At 39.8% G+C, this 25,918-nt stretch overlaps 1 protein-coding gene across 1 annotated transcript in view; it reads left to right on the forward strand.

Moving 5' to 3' along the window:
* LOC134588260 (uncharacterized) overlaps nt 1-25,918 on the forward strand; it is a 643,152-nt gene that overhangs the window by 70,178 nt on the left and 547,056 nt on the right. Inside the window, exons 4-5 of the mRNA XM_063444259.1 lie at nt 20,283-20,339; nt 21,517-21,577. Of these exons, the coding sequence (XP_063300329.1) occupies nt 20,283-20,339; nt 21,517-21,577 (118 nt within the window). The remainder of the gene's footprint in view (nt 1-20,282; nt 20,340-21,516; nt 21,578-25,918) is intronic.

The raw sequence follows: 25,918 nt of genomic DNA on the forward strand, positions 1-25,918 counted from the left end.
GCATCGAGTGATAAAAGCAGCGTCAGGATCCCCTCGTCGGTCTGCCGCCATATGAGATCGATGTTGCGCCTAGTGTTCTCAAACAGTTGTCTACTAGGGATAAACCCCACCTGGTCTGGGTGAATTAGATGTGTTAAGAAAGGGTTTAGGCGAGTCGCCAGGATCTTCGCCAATATCTTTGAATCGTGGTTTATTAATGAAATCGGGCGATAGTTTTCGGGTATTGAATCGTCCCTGCCGGGTTTTGGCAAAAGGACCACGTCAGCCAGTGACATGTCTCTGTCCGGCATACCCCCCTCCATGAGGTTGTTGAACAGGGTTTCCAAGTGGGGTGTGAGTTCCTCGCGAAAAACCTTATAATAACTACCTTCAAAGCCATCCGGGCCCGGGGCTTTATTGCCCTTCAGGGAGGAAATCGCTGCGTCAATCTCCTCTGCTGTAATTCGCGATCCAAGGGCAGCGGACTCCTCCCCCTTCAATGTCGGTAAGTGTAGATGCGACAGGAAGTTCTTGGTGTCATCAATTTCACGCTGACGTGTCGCGCCGTCATCCTCGGAATGATTGTATAGTTTGGAGAAGTAATCCGTGAAGACTTTGGCTATGTCGGTGGGATCTGTACAATACTTACCCGCGTTATCCTTTACCCTCAATATATGCGATTGGCCCTGCCTTGGACGGAGAGATCTGGCTAATAGCGTATCCATTTTGTTGGATTTTTCATAGTAAGTCCTCTTGGACCACACAGACAGCCCCTTTATAACCGGACTTATACAGCTACTCTTTGCATTTGTTCATGGTGGGTTCATTAATCTGAGCCCATTTCATATTTTAAATTGATTTAAAAGAAGACTATAGATATTTGTAGACAAATCCAACAGTCGGATAATGCAATACGCCTCATTCAGCCAGCAGGTCCAGGACAGTATGGCCATTACTATAAAAGAGATACACAGCGTATGTAACTGCCTACTTCAAAATATTTTAGAAAAGACGAGAAACTGTTGCTTTATGACTAAGCGTATAATTGGCTAAAAAAAAAAAGAATTCACTATAAATTTGGTTTCAGATTCAGGACAAAGAGCTACATGTCTTTGGAAATGGCATTTTTGTTTAGCAATGGGAAAATCTTGCAAAATAACAAAGCACTGTATTCATATCTACTGTTCAAAGGTTCAATATGTACGAACCAGACATCCTACACCCTGCAATGTCTGCCAGACATCTATCAATCCATAAATTGAGTAAGAAAGGTCATATAACTCAGATTATGAAGCAATACAAGATACTGAAAATAGCACTATAAGTGATAAGAGGATGTGCAAAAATTAATTTGTACGTGCTGTAATACAGGTGTAATTGACATTACCCTGTGGATATTGCCCTGCCAAGCAAACTACTGTAAGTATTTGGACAGCTAAACTTTGCAGTTTAATTCTGCATTTCAGCACATGGGATTTTTAAATCGTGGATCACCTGCTGGCTGCCAGCTTTAAAGGGTCTCTCTAGTTGGAAGGAATTGACCTTTGTTATAATGTGTTATATACATAAATAAATTAAAACACATACATATAATAAAATATATATATACCCTCATTGTTCTTACTGCTGCTAATTCCCAGACAAGCCTCAAAGAGCAAGAAAATGTTGCACAAAGCAGGAACCTCTAATTCTGATCTGTGAGATCTTACCTTATCCTATAAATCCCCGTATAGTAAGGTTTTATAGGCTATCTAGATCAGCCAACAGTTGCTGTTCTACTAACCAGATCTGGTGAGTGGAACTTTTTAGTTAGCTGTTAGCAGCCAAATTGCTGCAGCTATCAGAAGTGTGTCTTGACAGGTGGTAGGAATTTGGTCGTTATAAGCTACCATATACAGGGAGAGAGTGACTAGGGACCTCAATGCAACATAACCTATGCAATGAGCTTAACCCCTTAAGGACACATGGCATGTGTGGCATGTCATGATTCCCTTTTATTCCAGAAGTTTGGTCCTTAAGGGGTTAATGGGACACTCCAGGCACCAACACATCTTCATCTAAATGGAGTTGCTATGGTGACTGGATTCCCCTGAAGGCACTATTACCTCAAGGGGTTAAACCACTCTTGAACAGTTTAACCCTTAAGTTGCCCCCAGCAGGAGTTGCCTCTGGTGGCATCCGGCCTCTAAATTTCCACTTCCAAGAAGTGCGGAGTCACAGTTTAGCGAATGGTGAGTCACTGATTGGCTTAGATCGTCAGCTGACCGCTCTCAGCCAATCAGCGGCGCTTATGCCCAGCGGCACTCCACGCTTTCTCAGCGGCACAGTCTAACCCCTTGAGGTAAGAGTTCCTCCAGATGCCTCCTGGCACCATAACAACTTAATTTAGGGTTAAAATCGTTTTTACATTTACCTGACTCCACCTCCTTTGATGTCAGCGGATGGTGAACCTAATATGGCAAGCACGATGCACATTAGGCTTTCCCCATGAAAAAGCATTGAATCAATATTTTTTTTATGGAGATTTATGCAAAGTATAAGGACGGCCAGCGTCGTTTCACGTAGTCAAAGACTCCGACTTGGTAGATAAGATGATCCAGTGCAGCTTCATCATATTTCAGAACACTGAACACATAATGGCAACATTTTCAAAGAGAGCTTTCAGAATTAACTGGAATTAACCTTCTTTCCATTTATAAGGAGAGTGTGTGACTTTATTCTATCTGTATTCATGTAGGTATAGCTGAGACCTGAAAGCAAATGAGTAGGTTCCAGCTTGGTGACAACCCAGAAACATGACATATGCTTATCTTACAAAATGGTAATACATTTCTAAAGATGTTGGACACATACTTATTCTGTAGGAGTCATTTGTAGTCACGCTCTTCTCACCTTGCACCTGAGAGTCATGCAGGAACTTATATGCAACTGTTTAGGGAAGTACTGATAAGATAATATTACATAATCTTCTGCAGGACAAGTGAGATTAGAAAGCAAATAGGGCATGGGGTGAGAAGTTCGATAACCTGCCGTTTGATTATAATGGTATTTGTAACAAACATATTATGTGACAAATCTCACGTTTATTGTGACAGTAGGATATATTTATACATTGGCATGTACTGTGTAGATATTCATAAGTGCAGTGCATATATGTTTATTCATGCACACCATATGGGTGTTTTGTTATATGGGTGTATATATATATATATATATATATATATACACACACACACACACACTGTACAGGTCTTCAGTGAGGCAGTAGGCAATGTTTGTATATCTATACACGCCAAAACGAGGTCTGTCCGGAATTGGAGACATTCATTGAAGAAGATACAAGATAACAGAAACATTGTGCATAGGACAATGACGCCCCATTCCCTTTCAAACCTCAAACAGTTCTCCCAGCGTCTCTTCCACTGTTCAAAACACTCTGCAAAATCCTTTGTTGGAATGGCCATCAGCTGCTTTGTCGTATTTACCTGAATCTCATCGACGGTCTGAAATCTCTTCCCTTTCAAACGTTATTTTAAGTTTTGGGAAAAGCAAGAAGTCGCAGGGCGCCAAATCTTTCAACAGATTCTCCACCATCTTTGAAGTGTTTTTGCCACGCTTTTATTTGCTCATTGTATCGTCACTGAAAGCCTTCTGAATCATTAGAATAGTTTTTGCTGAGGAATGTTCAAGAAAATAATTTTTCTCAAGCCGTGTTTATGAATGAAGAGCTAATGATGGATTTATAGCAGGAGTAGGCAACCTTCAGCACTCCAGATGATGTGGAAAACATCTCCCATACTGCTCTTACAGCATCAGGGGAGATGTAATGCACAAAGTCTGGCGTGCCAAAGGTTGCTTGTCCCTGGTTTTGTGCGTGAGCTGACCCACTTAGCCAATTAGCAGTGCCTCAGTCCACGGAATCCTGTTTCAAAACTAGGAGAGAAGCAGAAGAAGGAAGCAGAGCTAAAAGATACTGATAAAGTAAGCAGACACTACGGATCTCCTGGCACCATAACAATTCTATTCCAATTAAGTTGTTATGGTGCCGGAATGTTCCTTTAAGATAGTGATATGCATATATAGCTCTCTTTACACCAGAAAGTGGACGCTATTCTTGTACTTATATCATTTGCAAGGCAGCTGTGAGATCAGTTTAGCAGTTATTTCAAGATTCATGTAATAATGGCCCATTAAAAAAAGCATTATTTTTTCACCATAAATGAAACTAGTCGTAGTCACACATTTGCGTTATGCCCACCGAGATTGTATCATTCAAACCTAAAAGGTAACTGGCCAGAAGTGGCTGCACACATTTCCCCATGAAATATTTGAGTCCTAGTTTGGCCTAGAGCTGGTGCTAGAAACTGGGCTCTCTAAACCCTGATCTATGCAAGAAGCAGCGTTTTATATGATGTTTGCAGTGCCCCTTTAGGAAAAGTCACTCTACATATCATCTTCACATAGTTTGACTAAGTGTTATCTGACAATAAGATCACATTTGGGGGTTCTCTTTGTTTTTTTCATAACGTGGTCTCGCAGGGTGAAAACAAACCATAATTAGGCCGCTTTGCTCAGGCAACCTGTTCCAAAATTCTTATTTCCCTTTGATCGTTTGTTTGCCTAAACATATTATGCAATTTAGGTTTTGCATACCACGGCACAGTGATTTATGTTTTTGCATAATGAACAAGAACAGGATTTCCATGGAGATGATTGTGGTGAACATTCCTTAAGCTGGTGGATGAATGACTGCTGGCTGTGATGTATGAATACTGTCAGCTAGATGATACATTATTAAAGAAGAACAAGTCTCCCAGAGATGCATTAAAGTAGCAATCCCATAGCCGCCAAGAAGCCACCTTTCAGAATGACTGACAGAGCCAACAAGCAGCAGAAAATAAACAAATGTGTTCCTCTTCTACATAATATGCCTTCATTCATCATCAACATACTCCTACCAGCCCACAGGCCTAGTTTATGAACTCTTCCAAAGTCTCCTGCTGCAAATATTTTTGTTTAGGTTTTAGACCTATACAGGGTTAATAAAAAAAATCTACCTTCTTATTTTTGTTAGAAAATGTACCGTTCAAGCTTCTCTCCTAAGGGTTTAATTTTACTAGGAAACAGCACGCCCCCATTTTTAAAGTAAATAAATATAGTAAACTATAGTAAAATATTACTATACTACTGCCCCTAATATGCCTGCTTGGCTGACATCATCCAAAGTGATTCTATGAGCCAATCCCAATGGCCTGACAGTCACAGCCAATATTCAATGTCTGAATATTGGCTGTGACTGTCAGGGAGGCAGATCCGGGGCAGAGCCTGCACAAGCCTAACACAGCCCTGGCCAATCAGCATCTCCTCAGACAAAGTTCATTGTCTTCATGCAGAGGGTGGAGACACTGAATGGCGGTGCTGCCCCAGGAAGCTCCTCTAGCAGCCATATGAGGAATGGCCAATGGAGGTATCCTTAGGCTGTAATGTAAACACTGCATTTTCTCTGAAAAGACAATACTTACTGCAAAAAACCCTAAGGGAATGATTATACTCACCAGAACAAATGCAATATGCTGTAGTTCTTACAATAACTATAGTGTCCCTTTAATTGCCCCCCTTCTTCAAAGTGAAGATATCCAGATTTCTGTAATGTTGTTTAGTTTGGATTCTCTGTTGATGTTCGATTCATTGTCTTTTTCACCAGCTGTTAGCTGAATGTAATTGCTTAATATTTGTCTTTGAAATGCCAAAATAAAGATTGTCAAAAAGATAGTTAACAGGATTATCTCTTCCATAAATTTGTTTTTAAAGAGCGAACAAGGGTGAATCTATTCTAAACCTTGGTGTTAATCGGCTCACATGCATTTTGTTAACATGCAAATATATTCCGTTGGCTGAGTTTGAAAAGGTTAAGATGCAAATCTTTTCCATGAACCTGTTTTAAAGGGTTGACACTTTCCATGTGCTTGGTTTTGAAAGGTTAACAGATTAATATCTTGCATAATCTTGATTTTAAAAGGGTTAGTTGGTAAATATCCCCATAAATGGGCTTTTAAATGGTTAACAAGTTAATCTTTTTCCGGTATGTGTTTAACATTGCATATTTTCCATGTTCTTATATGCTATTAAGTGGTTTATTGATGCAGTAATGTTTGTACTACATAAATGGTGTTTTTACTGAAAGCATTTATGTTGACTCCACTCATTTAATTGCTGATTTTGACTATATCCCAGTAAGACGTACCTGGATTACTGTGTTTTCTTTAACATTAGTAAGTATTCTGTGTCCCCGCAGAGACATGAGGATAAGGAGCTGAAGAGAGCTCAGCCAATCTGGATTATGCTAAGCATTTTAATCACTTTTTCAATGTAAATACATGACTGAACAGGCTGAAACTTTCTGTTTTTAAGAGAAAAAGGCTCAAACTTCTGTGACAACTGGAAGGTTGCTCTGTGATTCGAATAATACTGTTCCAGTGGGGCTATATTAACATCATTCGTATATTAAAATTGAAAACCAAGTGAACTTTTTTTTTCTCAAGGTTCACAAATGGGCATAAGAAGATATTACATATAGCAATCAGTGTTATTACAGTACACCAGGGAGTTTGTCTTCTTTAGTAGGCAATTCTGGATTCAAAACCCATGTCTTATATAGGTGTAAACAATACAAGCAGCACATAAGAGTACCAATGACTACATAAAATAATAATGTTATTATATGGGGGAGACAGGGCTCAAAAACAAGCCAGATCTTTGTAAGTTGAAGAAGTGGCTGTCCCCTCCGGCTCAATTGTGGCTGTAGGACCCTGCAGTGCTGACTGCTTGGAACTAGACTTCCCAGACCTGGTCAGACAGCACGAATAACTTACTTATGCTTAGAAGGCATGTTTGCTGTTGAAAACCGGGTGTGAGTTTTGAGTTTCCATCGAGGAGCACATGCTGCATGGGTCTGCCTTGGTCAGCTGTCAGGCTCTGTCCCCAGTGAGGGATTTTTATATTGTGAGGTTATTGTTGTCTTATAACCCAAGAGAAAAGGGGCGGGGCTAAAGGGTGGTGATGGTCAGAGAATGTCTTTAGTATTGTGTGCATTTTCCTCTAATATGGTACAATAAGGGAATATTCCCATAAAAATTATGTAGAAAGGTGCCTGCAGTGGAGTGACACCATCATTAAGTGAACTTTTTATTATTTTATCAGTTCTATTAAAGGACAGCTATAATCATTTTTATTATTACTGAAAATAAAAGACTACATATAATGTGGCCTTGTTGTTCATTACATTAAACAAATATTTAAAAGTTTAATTAACCAGTTATTTGCTTACCGTAACCCAGCGCCGTCTCCCTCGGCACTGGTGACCTCTCCTCCTCCATCGACGTCCGCTTCCGATTGGAGCCGAATGCGCATGTGCGCATTCAAACCCGCCCGTAGGAAAGCATTACTCAATGCTTTCCTATGGGGATCTTTTTTGACACTGGACTCCGGGAGGACGTCCAGCGTCAATTAAGTGCGATTTACTCCGTGTAAATTGCAGAAGCAGCCTCTAGTGGCTGTCAGGGAGACAGCCACTAGAGGCTGCATTAACCCTACAGTGTAAGCATAGCCAGGGCCGGCGCGTCCATAAGGCGGCTCAGGCGGCCACCTTAGGGCTCACCGGCCCGGGGGCGCAAAAGTCCGGGTGACTGGCAGGAGGGAAGCGCACAGCTCCCCTCTCCTGCCGGTCACTTCTTGTAGCAGGGCCGAGTGCAAGCCGGCAGTGCCGCGGACTGTTTGGAGGGGGCGGGGATATGAACACGTCATATCCCTGCTCCCTCTAGCACACAGCGTGGCTGGTGCCCAGCAGGCGCGGAGCTACTGCCGGCCCCCTCACGTCAGCATGGGAGGAAGTCCTCTCAAGAAGAGAGCAGAGAGGAGGCAGAGAGGAGGGGGCTGGGCAGGACCAGCTCCTCCAACTCCCAACTACCTCAGGCAGCACTTTGGATCTCAGGTAAGCCACCCTCCTGAACCTGTCTGTCAGTGTGTGTATGTCTGTCTGTCTGTCAGTGTGTGTGTGTATGTCTGTCTGTCAGTGTGTGTGTATGTCTGTCTGTCTGTCAGTGTGTGTGTGTATGTCTGTCTTTCAGTGTGTGTGTGTATGTCTGTCTGTCAGTGTGTGTGTGTGTGTGTATGTCTGCCTGTCAGTGTGTGTGTCTGTCTGTCAGTGTATGTCTGTCTGTCTGTCAGTGTGTGTGTATGTCTGTCTTTCAGTGTGTGTGTGTGTATGTCTGTCTGTCTGTCAGTGTGTGTATGTCTGTCTGTCAGTGTATGTCTGTGTTTGTGTGTGTGTCTGTCTGTCAGTGTGTGTGTATGTCTGTCTTTCAGTGTGTGTGTGTGTATGTCTGTCTGTCAGTGTGTGTGTGTGTCTGTCTGTTAGTGTATGTCTGTCTGTCTGTCAGTGTATGTCTGTCTGTCAGTGTGTGTCTGTCTGTCTGTCAGTGTGTGTATGTATGTCTGTCTGTCAGTGTGTGTATGTCTGTCAGTGTGTGTGTATGTCTGTCAGTGTGTGTGTATGTATGTCAGTGTGTGTGTATGTATGTCAGTGTGTGTGTCTGTCTGTCAGTGTGTGTCTGTCTGTCAGTGTGTGTGTGTGTGTCTGTCTGTCAGTGTGTGTGTGTGTATGTCTGTCAGTGTGTGTCTCTGTCTGTCAGTGTGTGTGTGTGTGTGCCTGTCTGTCAGTGTGTATGTGTGTCTGTCTCTGTGTGTGTGTGAGTGTATATGTCTGTCAGTGTGTGTGTGTGTGTCTCAGTGTTTGTGTGTGTGTGAGTGTATATGTCAGTCAGTGTGTGTGTCTGTCTGTCAGTGTTTGTGTGTGTATGTGTATGTCTGTCAGTGTGTGTGTATGTCTGTCAGTGTTTGTGTGTATATGTCTGTCTGTCAGTGTGTGTGTGTATATGTCTGTCTGTCAGTGTGTGTGTATATGTCTGTCTGTCAGTGTGTGTGTATATGTATGTCAGTCAGTGTGTGTGTGTATATGTCTGTCTGTCTGTCAGTGTGTGTGTATGTCTGTCAGTCAGTGTGTGTGTGTATATGTCTGTCAGTGTGTGTGTATATATGTCTCAGTGTGTGTGTATATGTCTGTCTGTCAGTGTGTGTGTGTATGTCTCTATATGCCTCTCTGTTTCTTTATGTCTGTGTCTGTATTTCTGTGTGTGCCTGTGTCTGTATGAATGTATGTCTGTGTTTGCTCGACAATGTACCTGTATGTGTAGATTGTATGACTGTATTTGTTTGATTGTGTGCCTTTTAGGACTGTGTGTCTGTATATCTTTGTGACTGTGTGCCTGAATAATTATGTCTGTGTGCTTGTATGGTTGTGTGTCTGTATGTTTGTGTATTTGTGCATGTATGTCTTTTTGCCTGTATCCATGTCTATGTGGGAGAAAAAGAGAGATAGATAGGGACTGGGGGGAAGAAAGAGACAGAAAGGGGCTGGCGGGGAAGTAAGAAATACATAAGAGGGGTTGTAGGAGACACACTAAAGGGCACAAAGGGGCCAATGGGGTAAGACATTGAAGAGGTTGGATATGCAACACTAATGGGGTAAGAAATTCAAAAGGGGGCTACGAGACACAGAGGTGAAGATGCATTGTTTATTTTTTGGGGGGAGGCGTGGGGTGGGGCGTCAAAATGCATCTTCGCCTGTGTAGTCAAAAATCCTAGCACCGGCCCTGAGCATAGCAGTTTCACTGAAACTGCTTTGTTTTCAGCTGCAGGGTTAAAACTAGGGGGACCTGGCACCCAGACCACTTCATTGAGCTGAAGTGGTCTGGGTGCCTATAGTGGTCCTTTAACCTAAACACACCCAGCAGTTATTTTTTGAGGATCTCTGAATTTGTTCTTGAAGTCAGGATTCATAAATTCACAGTAATCTTTGATTAGCTACTCTGATTATGGTCTAATTAAAGTTGACTTCAAAGGACTTCACATCCCTAAAGCACTTCTGTGCTTTATATGTGAAGAATGTGTCATCTTTCTACAAAGAAAAATGCAGATTTCAAAAGAATTGGCACCTTTATAAATTAACTTTGTTACACCCTCTTTACTGTCAATCAGACAAGTGATTCTGATACTTCCTGGTTTCCTTCCAGTGGAGCTAAACTCAAGAGACATGCAATTGCCATAAGCACCTGCCTTCCAAAGACCTCTCATTGAACTGCATTGGGAAGTCTGACTGGACAGTCACATAAAGTCACATAAAGTGGTTAAAAGGGGAGGGCTTGGAAAGGCTGCAGACAAGAGATTTGTATCTGTATTGTATATATAAGTATCTGTATCTGTATTGTATATATAAGTATTTTAACAGTGGAGCGTCCCTTTAAAGATGGCTCCCCTATAGAGCCAGGGTAAGCTAGGAGATACTGAAAAGTGGTAGTAACTTATATGTATGTTTTGCAAAATAATACACATTAAGGCTAGAATACATTAAATCTTTTATTTTAAAGATTTTTAATAAAAATAATGACATTTTTTCTTTTTCTTTTTGAAAGCACAGAGGATCCTCGCACACACTTTCCTTATTGCCCCTGTGGGTGTTACTAAAATGATACTTTATCCCTTTTCACACCCAACATATATCTGCCATTTATTTTAGATGTCTCATCACTTTCCCACCAAAAGGAACTGAGCATCATGGGATTTCTAGACCTCAGACATCTAGGTTAACGTAGTTCATAGTAATGAGGTAACATGCAATGGTCCTTTTCTCCTAGCAGCTATGTTCCCCTTACCCAGCAGCTGTGTCCCGGTCCTCCCCCAGTCTTGTTCATGTCTTCCCTCTCCAGCCATGTTTTTATCTTCTGTCATTGCACTGTATGGCCTGCAGGTGTGGGTAAAAGTTGTATGGCATACTTAAAGTGTTATTGCGGTAAAGTTTTGCAGTTGTTGGTGTCCAACTAATGAGTTTCAACATATGACATGTTCCCTATAGGCCACCCATCATGTGCTGGTTTCATAATTCCCAATATTGGGAGTTTAGTTATTTCCACGAACATTTTTAACAAGAATATGCTGTTGGTCTTTTTTACCTGTTGAGTCATGATGTATGTGATTTGTAGTTTTAGTGCTGGACTAATTCACCTGCTGCTAATACGTCACCCTATACACAATAACAACTAATGTTAATGACATTTATTATGGGGTAAGGAGGTCCCTTGTCGCTGTGTTCCTGCACACTGTGGCTTAGAACCACAGTGATCGTTACCGGCATAAGACTGCCTTTCTTCTTTCATATAGCACTGGAAGAAGTTGTGTGTCCTGCATGTGCCTGTGGGCAAACACACGCCATGTGAGGTCCTACCTCCCCTCTATATGCAACTGTGTGCATGACTGTGTAGATGTTTGTGCCAGCCATCTGTTCATACGTGGCTAATAGGCATGCAACTACTGCTGATAAATCTACTGGCACCTTTTGGTCACATTGTTCTCTCGGAGGTATGTACTTGTGTATTATTATTAAAGAGTAACTATTAATTGATTTTTGCACAACCTAATAGCTAAGTAAAAGCTAGATAATGGTTGTGCTATTATTATTATTTATAATATGGAACACAGAAGTTTGGCTAAGGTAAGTAATTTTTTTTGTGTGTTTTTTTTTTTTTTTACTTACGGTACCTCTGTTCCTTTGTTCACCAAGGCAAATGTTGCAGGGAGCTGTCACTTCCAGAGAAATGCAAGTTACGCTTAAATGCATGATAGTATCATACGTGGGTGCATTGGTGAATCGCTAGACAGCCACGCATGACCTGCTGTAATTTGCATTGTGGCTTTGCATGCTATTCGGGATTTCTCCCTTTCTAAAGGCAGCTGCTGTGTCATTGTAGGAGTGCCATTTATTACCTCAGCTGTTATATCCTATCTAATCCAATGCGAATGTTGATCTGGAAGTCATTATTATGTGAAAATAGGTGGCATCAACACCCTGTTCACCTGACAACGCTATGCTGTTATGCAATCAAGCTTAAAAGATTTTATATTTGCACGTCATTATCTTGGCATGCTTAATCCAGGTTAAGTGCTTTCCAAACTTACATTAGGTAACAGTAATTACTTTCCACGGGTTAATTAATCTTAATCAGTCTTGCTAACCTAACCATGCAGTGGAGACTGAGCGGTAAATATATATATATTTCTGCTTCTGTCTGCAATATTTTAGCTTTCTTCTGCAGTCTATTAAAGCCCTATTTATTGCAAATCTTGGAACTACATTCCCCTGGATCCTCAGCTACTCTTTAGAAATTCACTTCTGGTCCAAATCGTTTTAAAGATCTCACATGTGGTTGCAAGATAAGACTGTATCATCCTTTTGGCAGGCAGATGATCGTGGGGAATGTAGTCCACAGCACTTGATGTATGAGATTAATGGTGGCTGGTCATGATGAAAGTTTCTGGCAATTAAGCTTCTACAAGAAACACCAGTGTCCAATATCTCAATCTAACTTTTTATTGATAATAGTATTAATAATAAGCATATGTGTTGTCCCACCGTGTGGTGCAGAAGCAGTAAAAAAAAAAAAAAACTTCTGTCACTACCCGGAAGTCCCTCTAGTGGCTGTGTGGTAGTTTATTAGAAAATACAATACTTAGCATTGCAGGATTAAGGGGCTTGTGACACTTTTCACTTTTTTTTTTTTCATTCAGCTATTCTGGTCTTAAAGTTCACTTTGAAATCACCTTGAATTCTCATATATGTATTGTCAATAAATGCAGAGTAGTATGCAGATAAAAATTTGAACTTGTAGTTTTCAGTTTTCTTTTATCTGACTCTGATAGCAAAGCATTGGTGCTATTTTATGATGGCAAGCTTCCCTTTTTTTTTTCTCTGAATATATTTTTGTTGCTTTAGTGCCCATGAATACCCAAAGTTTCCTAGCCGATATGCTCACAATGGGAAAGAATAACACCAATTGTACAAACTTGCAATATAGAAGTGAAAGCAGTATAAAATGATAAATACACTCTCATGCCCTAGAGCCTATAGGCCCTGGCTCTGATTTGAGCACTAGTTATCAGTAGACTTGTGCACAAAGGATTTTCAGCTGGTGCGAACGAATCAAATGTCTTTTAATCTGAGTGCGAACAAATCAACCCATTCGGGATTTACCTGTGAAGTTTTACTTATTGAATATGACTCCACAAGTAAATCCTGAAAGGATCGTTTCATTCGGGTGCAGATTAAAATCCATTTGATTAATTTGTACCAGCTGGAGAGCATTTGTCTGCAAGTTTAGTAATCAGACGTTCTCTCAAATGACTCATTAGCAGAAACTCTGTTCTGATGGTGTATCCAAGAAGTAACAACATTACAGATTCTGTTGTGATGCAAAGCTGACCATCACACACAGCACTCTTTATGGTACAGGAGACCCTTAAAACTACTGAAATGTACAATGTCTTGACTCATAGTTTGTCTGTACCCTCTCAAATCATGTGATGGAATTGGCGTCATCGGACCAGGTGTATAAAACTCTCTCTTTGTACATCAGGAGATCCTGGTGTGAATAGGATTACTGCTGCTGTATCTCTGTTTGCACATACTCACTGTCATAATTTATACTGGATCACAAAAGTGAGAACTCAAGGTGAATTTCAAATTAGAGCCAGAATAGGTGAACTGAAAGCATAGCCGATTTAGAGAATTTTTCTAGTTTGGCTACTTTGACCTTAAATTAGAAATTCACTTTTAGTGAATAACCCTGTTACCCTTGGCTTGCAAATTGTTTGTTAATGCCACAATTCTCTGAGTTTCTCTCTAGATAATATCACCTTGATTAAACAGTCTAACAATGATCCGACCATGGTGCTGCAGATCCATCTGTTGAGCGCTTACATTTCCAGTATGGGAGATTGCCCAATTAATGGAGATATATATATATTTAGCAGATTTCTGATATTGAACAAAATAAATGTTAGCGTGTATACTCCTAACTAGAGATCGAATGGTATGAGTGGGGATGTCAGTAATGTAGAAATGTTGTGTTGGTATTCGGCAGAGCCTGCAAAACATGTCTGTCTGCAGAACGCAAAAAAATCGCACTAAGGTTTGGATTATGGGAACTTTTCTGGTATCCCCCAAAAGTGGAACACTGGACAGAATTCTCAAATCAGGATTTTCCTGATGGCAAGTTCTTGTGTATCAGAACGTAGGACTGTAATGTAAAATGTAGGAGCTGTGGTTGTATTGGTCATCGAACACTAGATTAGAGCATAGAATAAATCATAGAACATATAACGAGAGAGCTGGAATAGGGCATAAAATAAACTAGAAGAATTGAAAAGCATGCAGCTTTGGGATCTATTTTATAAACATTGAATTATGGTGAGTTGATTAGTAGTGGATTGTGAAACTTTGCTCAAAACGCATAGCTTGGCTTTAATTCCAGCTTGGCTAGTTGCCTAACTTTAGCAAATGTCAATAGTTCTTTACTGAATTCACCTCTGCTTTTTCATGAGATAAAAATTCCTCCCAGCAGGTCACTATAACTCAAATGTCAGTCTAAAACTTTTAACTCCTTCGGGGCAGAGGACTTGTGATAATGGTTATAATAGGCTTTGCCGAACAACTAGTCATGAAAAACGCGCGTGTGTGTGTGTGTGTGTATATATTTTAACAGCTTTGTATTTATGTGCATTATCAGTTGTACTGCTGAGATAGTGTAACATGGTCAAGGACAAACAAGAGTAGCTGCTAATTTCAGTTGCGTGCTGATCACTTGCAAACAACTGTCATAAACTAAAGGCCGCCCATCTATCGTTTTCAAGTGTTTTTTTTTCTTCTTCCATCCATTTGTGTTTTTTAAAATTACAGCATTTGTTAATATAAATGTGAAAGAAAATTGTTTTGGTGACCTTCACTGCGTTCCTTAAATTTGCTCTTTCAAATAATGAAAAGTGGCGTGCCTTCTCTTTTCATGTGGAGTTTGGTGAGCTCCACTTGCAGTGAAGCCCTTCAGAAACACATAAAGGAGCCTGCTGGCAGTGCCTAATTGCGCACAGCGGGTGAGGAATGCCACATCTCCTGAATGGGATTATCACTTAAAAAAAAAATAAAAATCTGTTAATGTATTGTGTTGAAAAAAGAGCGAGCTGCAGCTTTTTAAAGATACAAGTGAAAATCTCCCACATGTGCCTTGTATTTTTAACTGTTTATATCTTATCTGGTCTAAAATCCTACAAAAGCCATGTGTCATACGTTTATATCTAGGTGGAATCTTGCTGGGTTATTTTTATAAGGCCGCTGTAGAAGTTCATTTTGGATAATTTTGTTTTCCAATGAAGATGATATCACGTTAAACTATTAAATATTTTGTTTTTAATAATGTATTCAATATATGTTACACTTTAGAAATACATATTATGCACTAGAACAACTGTGTTGTAATGGTTATGGCACAAGAAGCCTTAGGGTTAAGTTCCTCCAGTTTATGTCAAATTATTTTCAATTTCTGTAACAACAATAGAGGTATCTCAGCAATAAAAATCTTGCAGCTGCATTGCCACATTACCTGCACAAATATTTCAAACCTTGAATGGCACTGATTGGTCTCAAGGGTAGCGGGATATCTTTGCCCCAGTCTCTCAGCCCATCACTGCCATCCAAATTAGGACAGATAAGGAAGTAAAACACAGCACAGGCATTCAACTTTCTTTGGGAATGAGAAAGATATATTTTTATGAAACTGCTCAAAACCAGTTTGACAGAGACAGTTTGGCAGCGACTATACATAAAGACTTCATGCGCCATAGGTTATAACAGAGTTTAGCGTGTCCCTTTAAGAGTATTCCAAATGGAATCTTGACAACATGTCTCGTCTGGCCAGAAAAGTATAAAATTAGCATTTGATGTTCCAACAATAAATAGAAAAGACATGATACAGCAGTTTCAGCAGTGTGCTGCACGTGTACACTGTCTGCTGCGCTTGCAAAATATCTGGAGTTCAACAGACTGAAAGAGCACCGAGGACTTTCTGAACTCAGGCAGAAGCAGATTACAGCTCTGGGTACATTGATAACTATCAATATCACACTTTTATACTTTCGTTATTATAATTATCATTATAATGGGCCAATATAAGGGCCAGCTGTATTCCAAACACCAACTGTATCTTCTATGAGTAATCTTTGTCTATAATAATTGGCATCTTTTCCTAGCACAATGCAGGTGAAAATGCCTACTATGCCAGAGAGTGGGTTGAATTAACATGGTAAGCATTAAGCAATTATTTCAGGGTTATTCACTAAAGTCCAAATGGCCCTATAGCGAATGGGACAAAACCATCCGGCTTCATATGGGGCCATTCCGACTGCAAAATCCAGATATTGTACATCAAGCATGTCAAACTCACAGTGTGGCACGGGCCACATAAACAAGGTTTAAGTTTATGTGGGACACACACACACACACACACACACATACTCACTGACATACAGACACACACACGTATAGACACACTGACAGACACACACACACACACACACACACACACATACTCACTCACTGACAGACAGACACACACACACACACATACTCACAGACAGACAGACACATAAATACACACTGACAGACACATAAAGACACACACACACACACACACACACACACACACATACTGACAGATACACACACATACTCACTGACAGATACACACACATACTCACTGACAGACACACACATACTTGCTTAAAGACACACACACAGCCAGACAGACACACTGAGACACACACACACACACACACACACACACACACACACACACTGACAGACACATACATACTTGCTCACAGACACACACAGACACACACACACTCACTGCCAGACACACACATACTTGCTGACAGACACACACATGCACTGACACACACACATACTCACAGACACACATACTCACTGACAGGCACACACACCACACACACACTCACTGACATAGACACACACATACTTGCTGACATACACACATACTCACTGACACAGACACACACATACTTGCTGACAGACACACACATACTAACTGACAGACACACACACAAACACACTGACACAGACACACATACTTGCTGACAGACACACACACACACACACACACACTTTTCTTTATTGCTCCCTACCTTATGGAGCCGATGGGGGGCATCTCCCTGGGGTCCTCCCTGCTCCTCACGGCTCCCGCGCGCGGTTTAGTGATGCCGGCTGCCGGAATATGATGTCATATTCCAGCGAGGGAGCAATGAGGAGCAGGAACACTGGGCTCCCTCGCGGCCATCCTTCCCGGCTGGGTAAATGTAAGCAGAGTAGGCACCTGCAATATGGGGAAAGCAGGTGCCTACTCTGCTATAACACTGAGCATGCATTCGTGGCTCGCCGGGCCCCGCGTTTGACATGCTTGTTGTACATGCTATTCAGCAATACCTATATATTACAACACAGGCCCTGAATTGACTTGATCTTGAACTCAGCAGAACCAAACACAGCTGGACAGCTGAAATCCAGACCTGGGTTTGAAAAAAAAAAAAAAAAAATTCAAACTATGTAGTCTCAGCTAGCCAGAAGAGCACCCCCACACCTTCTTCGACAGTGATCTACCTCCCTACCCCATTACCTATTTTAAAGTCCCCCCTCCCGGTTACCTATTTTACAGTCCCCACCCTTTCCCCTGTTATATCACAGGCCCCATTCCTATGGGAGGGAACGGGGCTTTGTAGTGACTGGGCAGCACCTGCTGCAGGTGGGCCTATAGGGTGGATTTAAACCTCCTTTGTAGTAATATGGGATCTTATTAACCCCCATAGGCTTTTAAATTATTTTATTTGTTTAGCTATTTAGAGTGGCGGCTGTTTAACAAGTGCTTGTCAGCTGCCACATAATTAACCCTCGCATTGCCAATGTTTTTAACTACTTCCCTGCTGGCCGCTACTGCCTGAGGGCAAATAGAACTTTAAATTATTTTTTGCTTAAAAGCAAGTGACCAATAATTTCCAAATGTGCTTCCTTCCCTATTTAGTTTAAATTGGTGCTTTGTAAGTCTTTCAAATCACCCAAATGCAAAATCACATCATTTTAATCCGGACATCAAATACATCCTGGTGGTGGCTGCAGATTAGTTTTTGTTTTGGATATTTCTTTATGTAAAGAAGAAAAGCCGTTTACATCAAAGATAGATCAATCCGCACAGGACAACATACAAAAAGTATAAACAAAGAAGTGGTCTGGGTGCCCATAGTATCCCTTTAAGGATTAATAAGGCAAAAGGTTCAGTATATCCAACAGCTTTAAGATGGAGTTTGCACTTATTTGTAAAAAGGTTTATTAAATATAGCCTACAGTATATATTTGTTTTATTGCCCAAGTCACATTTCCACTTTCATGTATAATCGTAAGGTTCTCATCCCGTCACATAAAAAGCCAATATATTTTGCCCATCTTTTTTCCCCTGAGTCACTATGACATGCTAACCTATTTTAGGCTTATTGTTCCTTGTGTAATAAGTGAATATTGGAGTAAAGCACAACATTGCTACCTATTGACAGAAAACAGAAATATATTGTGATTAGCAACAGTGATTCTCTCTTTGATTAGCAACAGTGTTACTAATTGTGATTTCAGTTTGTTGCTGGGAGCCATGTAGAAGCATCAGTTTCTTAGCAACTACAAGTTAGACTAACTCATTTAGTGTATGGACCTGCTGATAGAGGTCGCGTCTAATTATGTCTCCCTGTATATAAACAATGATTTTTTTGGTTGCTAATACAGGTTTGGCTTTTTCAAAGCTTGGTGGCATTTTTACACCCTGAACATATGACAAACTGTTGTGAGATGTCACTATAGTAAACAATGGTGGCCCAATCCCAATATACAGCGCTGCGGAACTTGCTGGCGCCTTATAAATAATAATAGCATAACATATGTAAAGCTTTGTATTGTCTTATATAGGATTCAGACTTTATTGAAATGGAACAAGTTACATTATTACATGCCGAGCGCAGTTCTTCTGACTACCTCCTTTACTTTTAAAACTCTATTCTTTTTTTTATTCTGCTTTACTTCCATGATGGTCTAGCCTTTTCATTTATACTCTTTCTGCAATACCTGAAACGGGTGTAACCCTGGTGCACATTCTTTTTTGTGTTTACCTCAATGTACTTTTTTCTTGCTTATTTTATCTCCTACGTCTATTGTTATTCACTCCAGCTTAGTTTCCAATAAAGCCACATCCACCACATTTATTCTCATTTTATTTTGCACTGAATTTGTCAGGATCCATAATTGCATTGGTCTGGCACTGAACTCGAGTGTGTGACCAAAGGCATGTACCTGGCATACAAACCTCAAGTAAATTCTACTGTATGTCTCAAAACCCAATGGTTGGAGTGGGTCTACGTGAGCAAACCGTGTACACTTGAGCAGCTCAAGGAGAATATCCAGGCAGAAATTTGAGCGCTAGAGTCTTAAACATTAACTCATGTTTTGAACAGTGTAATTTAAACAGCCCAACTTTGTGAGGTGATAAATGGAGCTCATTTCGATTGTCATCTTCCGTACGCAGTCAAACAACTCTCTATATGTTAAGCATTCATTGGATGTAATTAATTGGTTCATTAATAAACAAGGTTATTTATTCCTCAAACCCTCCTCTGAATTTTGGCCTGCCATTTAGAATAAACATGCGTGTATGACAGACCTGCACAACCTGCACCCCTCCAGATGTTTTTGAACTACAACACCCATGATTCATCTAATGAAACGGCCAGCGCCCATGTTTTTTTAATTAAACAGATAGTCAGGGAATCGTGGTTGATAGCCAGGGGATAATGGGAGTTGTAGTTCAAAACATCTGTGGGGGCCGCGGGTTGTTTAGGCCCGGTGTATGAAAAGGTGATGTGTTGACCACAGAAGTATCACGAGAGGAGATGGGTAAATATTTCCATTAATCAAAACATTTTACTGGTAAATAATAGAAAAATTTGTTTGGAAAAACATACAGAACCTTGCTCAAGCTCCTCCCATTGCCAAATATCATGTTCTACATAATAAAAAATAGTGACTATTTACAACAATACAATAAAAGAGCAAATTCAGAAAAACTGAAAACAGAGTCTAAGATATTAATTGGATCTGAAAAGTTATGGAGCTCCTTTCACCAAAGAGCAGGTGTTATTAGGCGTAGTTGTGATGCCTGGAGTGACATGTTCTTAAACCGAATACTAGTGAAATGTAAATATCAATATTTCCACAAATTTTACAGCAAACTTCTTATGCCTTTTGTCATTTGCAGAAAATGATTCTAAGTTTGACGGTGGCTGCTTTCTTTGACAGTATTGCCTATGTTATGGTAAGAGTCTGGTTTTTGTTATGTGCCTTTCTGTTGAAAATAGGAGTGGTCTGTCAGTATCCCTTATCTAGCGCCTAAAAGAATACGAAAGTACTATTAGGTCATGTTCTAGATAAACTGAGAATGATATAAACACACTATCTTACACAAGATGACACTGTGCGCAGCTCGCACAAGGTGATCTTCTGACACAGGGTTTATTTTCTGGATTGTACACCACGGATAACCAAATTGCAAAAAAACAGGTTAGAATAGCTAGTTTGGAAGAATTCTCCCAACTCCGTTCTAGTCTCAGCCTGATATTTACTGTTTAAATTCACTATTTAGCAAACTGACCCTAGAATGCTCGTCCTGTTACTTATTAAATGGAGAATTGACTAGGGAAAAACTAATTTCAAAGCTGACGCTATTGTAGTCCTGCTGTGCACAGAACTGAGTTGTAGAATAGTTTTCCTGCTATTTTTGCCTACATGTTGCAGGTTGGTTTTCAGCACACTGCAAATTTATCTTCAGTAAATAAACCGCATTGGTGAGTTGCAGAAATTTTTTTATCAACGCTAATTAGGATTACAATTTGCACTTGTCCATTCACAATAACTGCTATTTAATGAATATCCATGGCAATAATTTTTTGCATTGTATTTTTTAATTTCTGTAATAAAGAAAACCAGCTTCATGTAACATTATTGGCATTATTTGGAATGGTGATGGCTCCCCTTTAAATTAAAACAAATTAATTTTGTTTCATTTTTCTGTAACTTTGCAAGACATTTTTCTATATATACGTATACTGATTTTTTTTTCTATTTTCATGTTTTTTGGGAAAAAAAAAATCAGTATACGCAAGAACAAAGCAAGGACAGCACAAATGACAATCAGATGAGCAAAAACTGAGCGTTAATTCACAGCAAGGAACCAATTAACACGATTGGGAAGGATACGCTCTCTAGACAGAAGAGAAACTACTCGTGAAGAACGCTTACATGAAGGGGTGTATCCACTAAACATCACATTTAGGCTAAAGATGAGTTGTAGAATTTTACCAAACCTGCAATTTTTGTCTATATTTTGCAATATTATTTTCGATCCACCACATTTCAGTATTTAGTGAAAAAGCCCGTTGGCGAATTGTATCAGTTTTGTTCCGCCTTTAAACAATTGTCTACTTGTATTTCAGGGGGAAATTTTACCTGATGGAACTCTTTGTAATTTCCAAGCGTGGTGGCTGACATATTTTGGTAAGCTAAAATCTGTCCATGTTTCTCAACCAGTATTAAATAAAGAGCTGGGTACTAATTTGTTATGTAGAACCCTAAACCCATGTACAGAGCTTCAGGAAAACAATATATACACAACAACAGTTTTTCATTAAGCAGAAAATTCTCAGTTTTGGGCCCCAGTCCCATAGTCTGTTTTTCTTGTAATTATTATTATTATTATTTTTTTATTTTTTTTTGCTGGTGCCCCACTTCTGCCATTATTTGGCATAGATGTACCAAGTTTTAGTAGTTTTTGCCACAAATAAATAAATATTTACTTATATTTGCGCTGTAGCTCAGTTTGGACTGTAAGTGATTGAGGATGGTTTAAATTCAAAAAAGTATTTGATTAGTTCCTGAACTATACTCCCCAATTACAAAATGTATGTCAGAAATGCTGGGTTTAAATACAAAATAGAAATTTGCTTTTTGAATTTGAATGTTTGACCTCTGTCTGCTACCAGACGTTGTAGTCCTATATTAATCCATCGACAGATGCATTAATAAATTGGAAATTTCAAGCATAAAATCTATAGTCACTATCAGTCCTAATAAGCTAGTCCTATGGAGAAAAGTGTATCCGTCCTATAGGTAATGGGGCACAAAATGTCTGAATGTAATGAGACTGGCGAAGATATGGGCAATTTCTGTGTGCTATAGGTACATCTGGGTATCTAAAGCAGTTATTTAGTGTAGATATCAGTATGTACAGTGCCAAAGTGGCCGTTGCACTAGGTTGTAGGGACATATGGTTTCTCGTGATGCTCAGAGATGCCAAAAAAGATATATGTGCTTCCATGCCCACGTGATATGAATTTGGTCCCTTGCGCTTCATGGCAGCAGATAAAAATGCAAAAGCACCTGGCCAAATAAGCACATTTTGTACTAGGAGTTTATTGGAAGTAATTTTTAAATAACCTTATTGGTAAATGTCTATATTGAACACTAATGTACTTTCACCAGTAAGCAAAAAACACTTCACAGTTCACCGTTGTCTCTGCTCTAACCAAAAAAAAAGAAATAAGGCATACAAGTCACCCACCTTCCTTTTTATGTCTCTAAAACTTGAAGGAAGAGCACAGGTTATGCAAATATTCCTTTTATTGCTACCGATCGTTCCCGATGTTTTTAATTAAGGTTTGCTGAGCTCTGAATGGTATTTTTATTATAACCTCGTATTATTTATTTAACCTTTCTAATATTGCAATCTTATCCAGAGCTTATTGTGTCATTCCAATTCCAAGCTCAATTTACAAGCAGTTTACTGTCACAAGATATTCACATTATTTAAAAATGAATATTAGAAAAATTAACCATCTATGAAAATCTGAGTGAACTTATAGATGAGAATTTCTTTTTTTTATGCAATGTATTAATTTTATAAAACGTTATCTAAGACCATTGTAGCTGGTTACACTGCTGTTCCTGGTATCGTAGTGATGTTGGTACGTCAGCTGTAATCCTGTATCTTTACAGTGGCATTATAGGTATTAAGGGTTATCTGGTAATTACCTGGATAAGAACTGTGAATGTAAGTACATTTGAACCCTTACTCTCCTGTAAGCTTTATTAACAAACCTCCCTCAACAATAACTGCCCTTAGTCCAGGTAATGCTAGTAGCGTAATTTAAAATGACATAATTATTAGCATGCTGTTTTGATGCTGCACTGTTATTAACACAGTGTAATTTCAGTGTCACTTACAGAAATCCCTGTTGCCATGGCAACATTTTAAATGTATGCCAACTCCAACTCTGTCTTGTCCCCATCATCTTAGCAGGAAAGTTACAGTACCTGTGCAAGTCTTTTTTTGTGCTAGATTATATTCTTACTGCCTTGATCTTTAAATTTCCTCTTATCAAATATCAGTGCAGGTATTTTGATATGCGATGGTACTTATAATAATAAAGGGTCAATGGTTGTGTACGTTTATCCATATTCAGCACGTTGATGCCTTAGAATCTTTAAATGTGTCTATTTTAGTTATGCAACTTTAAAAATAGACTGTAAAATGAAAACCGAGCAGGATCTTACCAATGTTTGACTTGGAGGCTGTTTTGAACTCATGCGTCCCGCAGACTGTGCCATCCTAGGTTGTTTCTTTCTATTCGCTCTCACTGAGCAAGTAGAGCAAATCTAATATGGAAACAAACAGGGACAAACCACATCGCTTCAAACTGTCAGATCCTGGCAATACTTAGTTATCATAATCTGACTGTGTTCCAGAATTACAAACGGTGTCATGTTCGACACACCTGATCACAGACAGACAAAATATCATACCCCAGGGCATAATTGAAACTAGTAAAAGCTAAAAGTACAATTCCTGGTAAAATATTTTCTTTTTTTTTGTATTATTGTGTATTACTGTTATATAGTGAATGAACCCTATAGAGTTAGGAATGCAAACCTGTACCCCAACACCATAGTATGCCTTGTTACTAACTTATTAGATCCCCCACCTGCGGTATTAAAATGGTTAAAACTCCTCTCTCTCCAAAGTCCCTTGGTGTCGCTTTTGTCTCCTCCTGTAACGTCATGTTGATGGGGGGAACCTGATGTGCATGTGCAGTGAGCAACACACATACATTAGAGCATCCCAATAGGAAAGCATTTGATTTGAAGAGTGAGGACGTCCAACGTCTTTTCATGGAGTTAAACTCTGTTAGAGACCAAGATGCCCCCCTCGTGGCTGTCTGGAAGACAACCACTAAATGTTGTCTTAACCCTGCAATGTAAACATTGCAGTTTCCCAGTTTCACTTGCAGGGTTAAGAGGGCAGAGGCACTGCACCTAGACTGCTTCAATGAGAAGAAGTGTTTTGGGTGCCTTTAGTGTCCCTTTAAAGTAGTCTTGGTGCCATGTCCCTGTCTATTTAACACTGCAGTGTAAAACATTTCTGTTCTGCGGGAACAGAAATATTTGCATTGCAGGATTTAAATGCCTCTAGTGTCTGTCACTCGGACACTAGAGGCGCTTCCTAGGAAAGAGACTTGTGCTGTGAGAGAGAAAAGGTAAGTAAAATCCCTTTTTCCCCTCGTACAGAGGGGGGGGTGGGGGGAGGGGATGAGCTGCTGAGCTTGCTCAAAGGTACTATAGTGTTAGGAATACACAGTTGTATTCCTAATGCTGTAGTGTTCCTTTAGAGGGCAGAACTTTGCACAGTGGAGCTAACTAGAAGCTGCATTTTCAAATAGTACTTACCCTGGGAGAGCCCACGGCAACTTTTGGAATCGTAAATGTTACAGTGGGCTATAGTGCTCCTTTAATAAAATTACATATTTAACACCTGTTATGAAATTAAATTTAAAGCTATATTAATGGATAAATGGCATGGAGGCATAATGCTTCGTCACAATTCAGTAACCTATATATGATTCAACATTCAGTATCACTGTGTGGATACAGCGTCACCAAATTCACCAATTCACCTGTCAATGGTCTCAAATTCTGGCTCATGTACTTCTGTAGCGGATGCAGGATGGATGGTTCCAGGCTTAGGACTCAAACGTCATTCTGCCCAGTTCTTGTCCCTTCTCCTATGGGGAAATGGAGCAGAGAGACAACTTTCCAGCACTACCCAAGTAGAGAGGGAGCGCTTCAGCAGTAATTCCTTCAATTCCTCCACAAATATCAGCTGGACACTTGATCAAGTACGGGGATCAGTACGGGTTTACATTTATACCTGTAAACACCACTCAACCAATTACACACATTTAAAAAACCCCAGAAATTTATCAGAATATTAAAAAGATTTAATTTAAATTTTTTACATTTTATTTTTTTGAGAAAAAAGCATTTTTCTTGACTGTCACAAAATGTTGGCAAAAATTATGTTTTTTATTTTTTAATAAACAAACTTTTCTGGCATTTAGGTTATACTATGCTTGATTCTAGTGTATTGAGAATCAATACACTTATCTCAATGGCATCCAAACAAAATAAAGTTCAATAAAAAGTCTCTGTGGTGCCCAAAGGGATTAAAATGAACTTTTATACCATTGCTGCCATAAGGAGTTTGAACCACCGCTGCTCTCTCTCAGTGGGAATATCTCATCGACCTCAACAGAACACTCCAAAGAGCAAACGTTTAATGCGGGGCCCACCAGTGCAACAAACGTTATTGTGAAGGTCATATGAGGAATTCAAATGTACTGTAGATGCCGGTGAACTACATATCCCATGAAGCTCAGACAGCCTTAAGAGCGTTAAGGAAGCATCATTGGAAACTGCTTAATGGTAGGCTGAGCGTAATAGTAGATGCTGCTCACAGACATTTTCAGTGCCAAGGTTAGCTACAACAGTATAGACCAGGGTTAA

Source organism: Pelobates fuscus, chromosome 1 (genome assembly GCF_036172605.1).
Source record: "Pelobates fuscus isolate aPelFus1 chromosome 1, aPelFus1.pri, whole genome shotgun sequence".
Classification (NCBI taxonomy): Eukaryota; Metazoa; Chordata; class Amphibia; order Anura; family Pelobatidae; genus Pelobates; species Pelobates fuscus.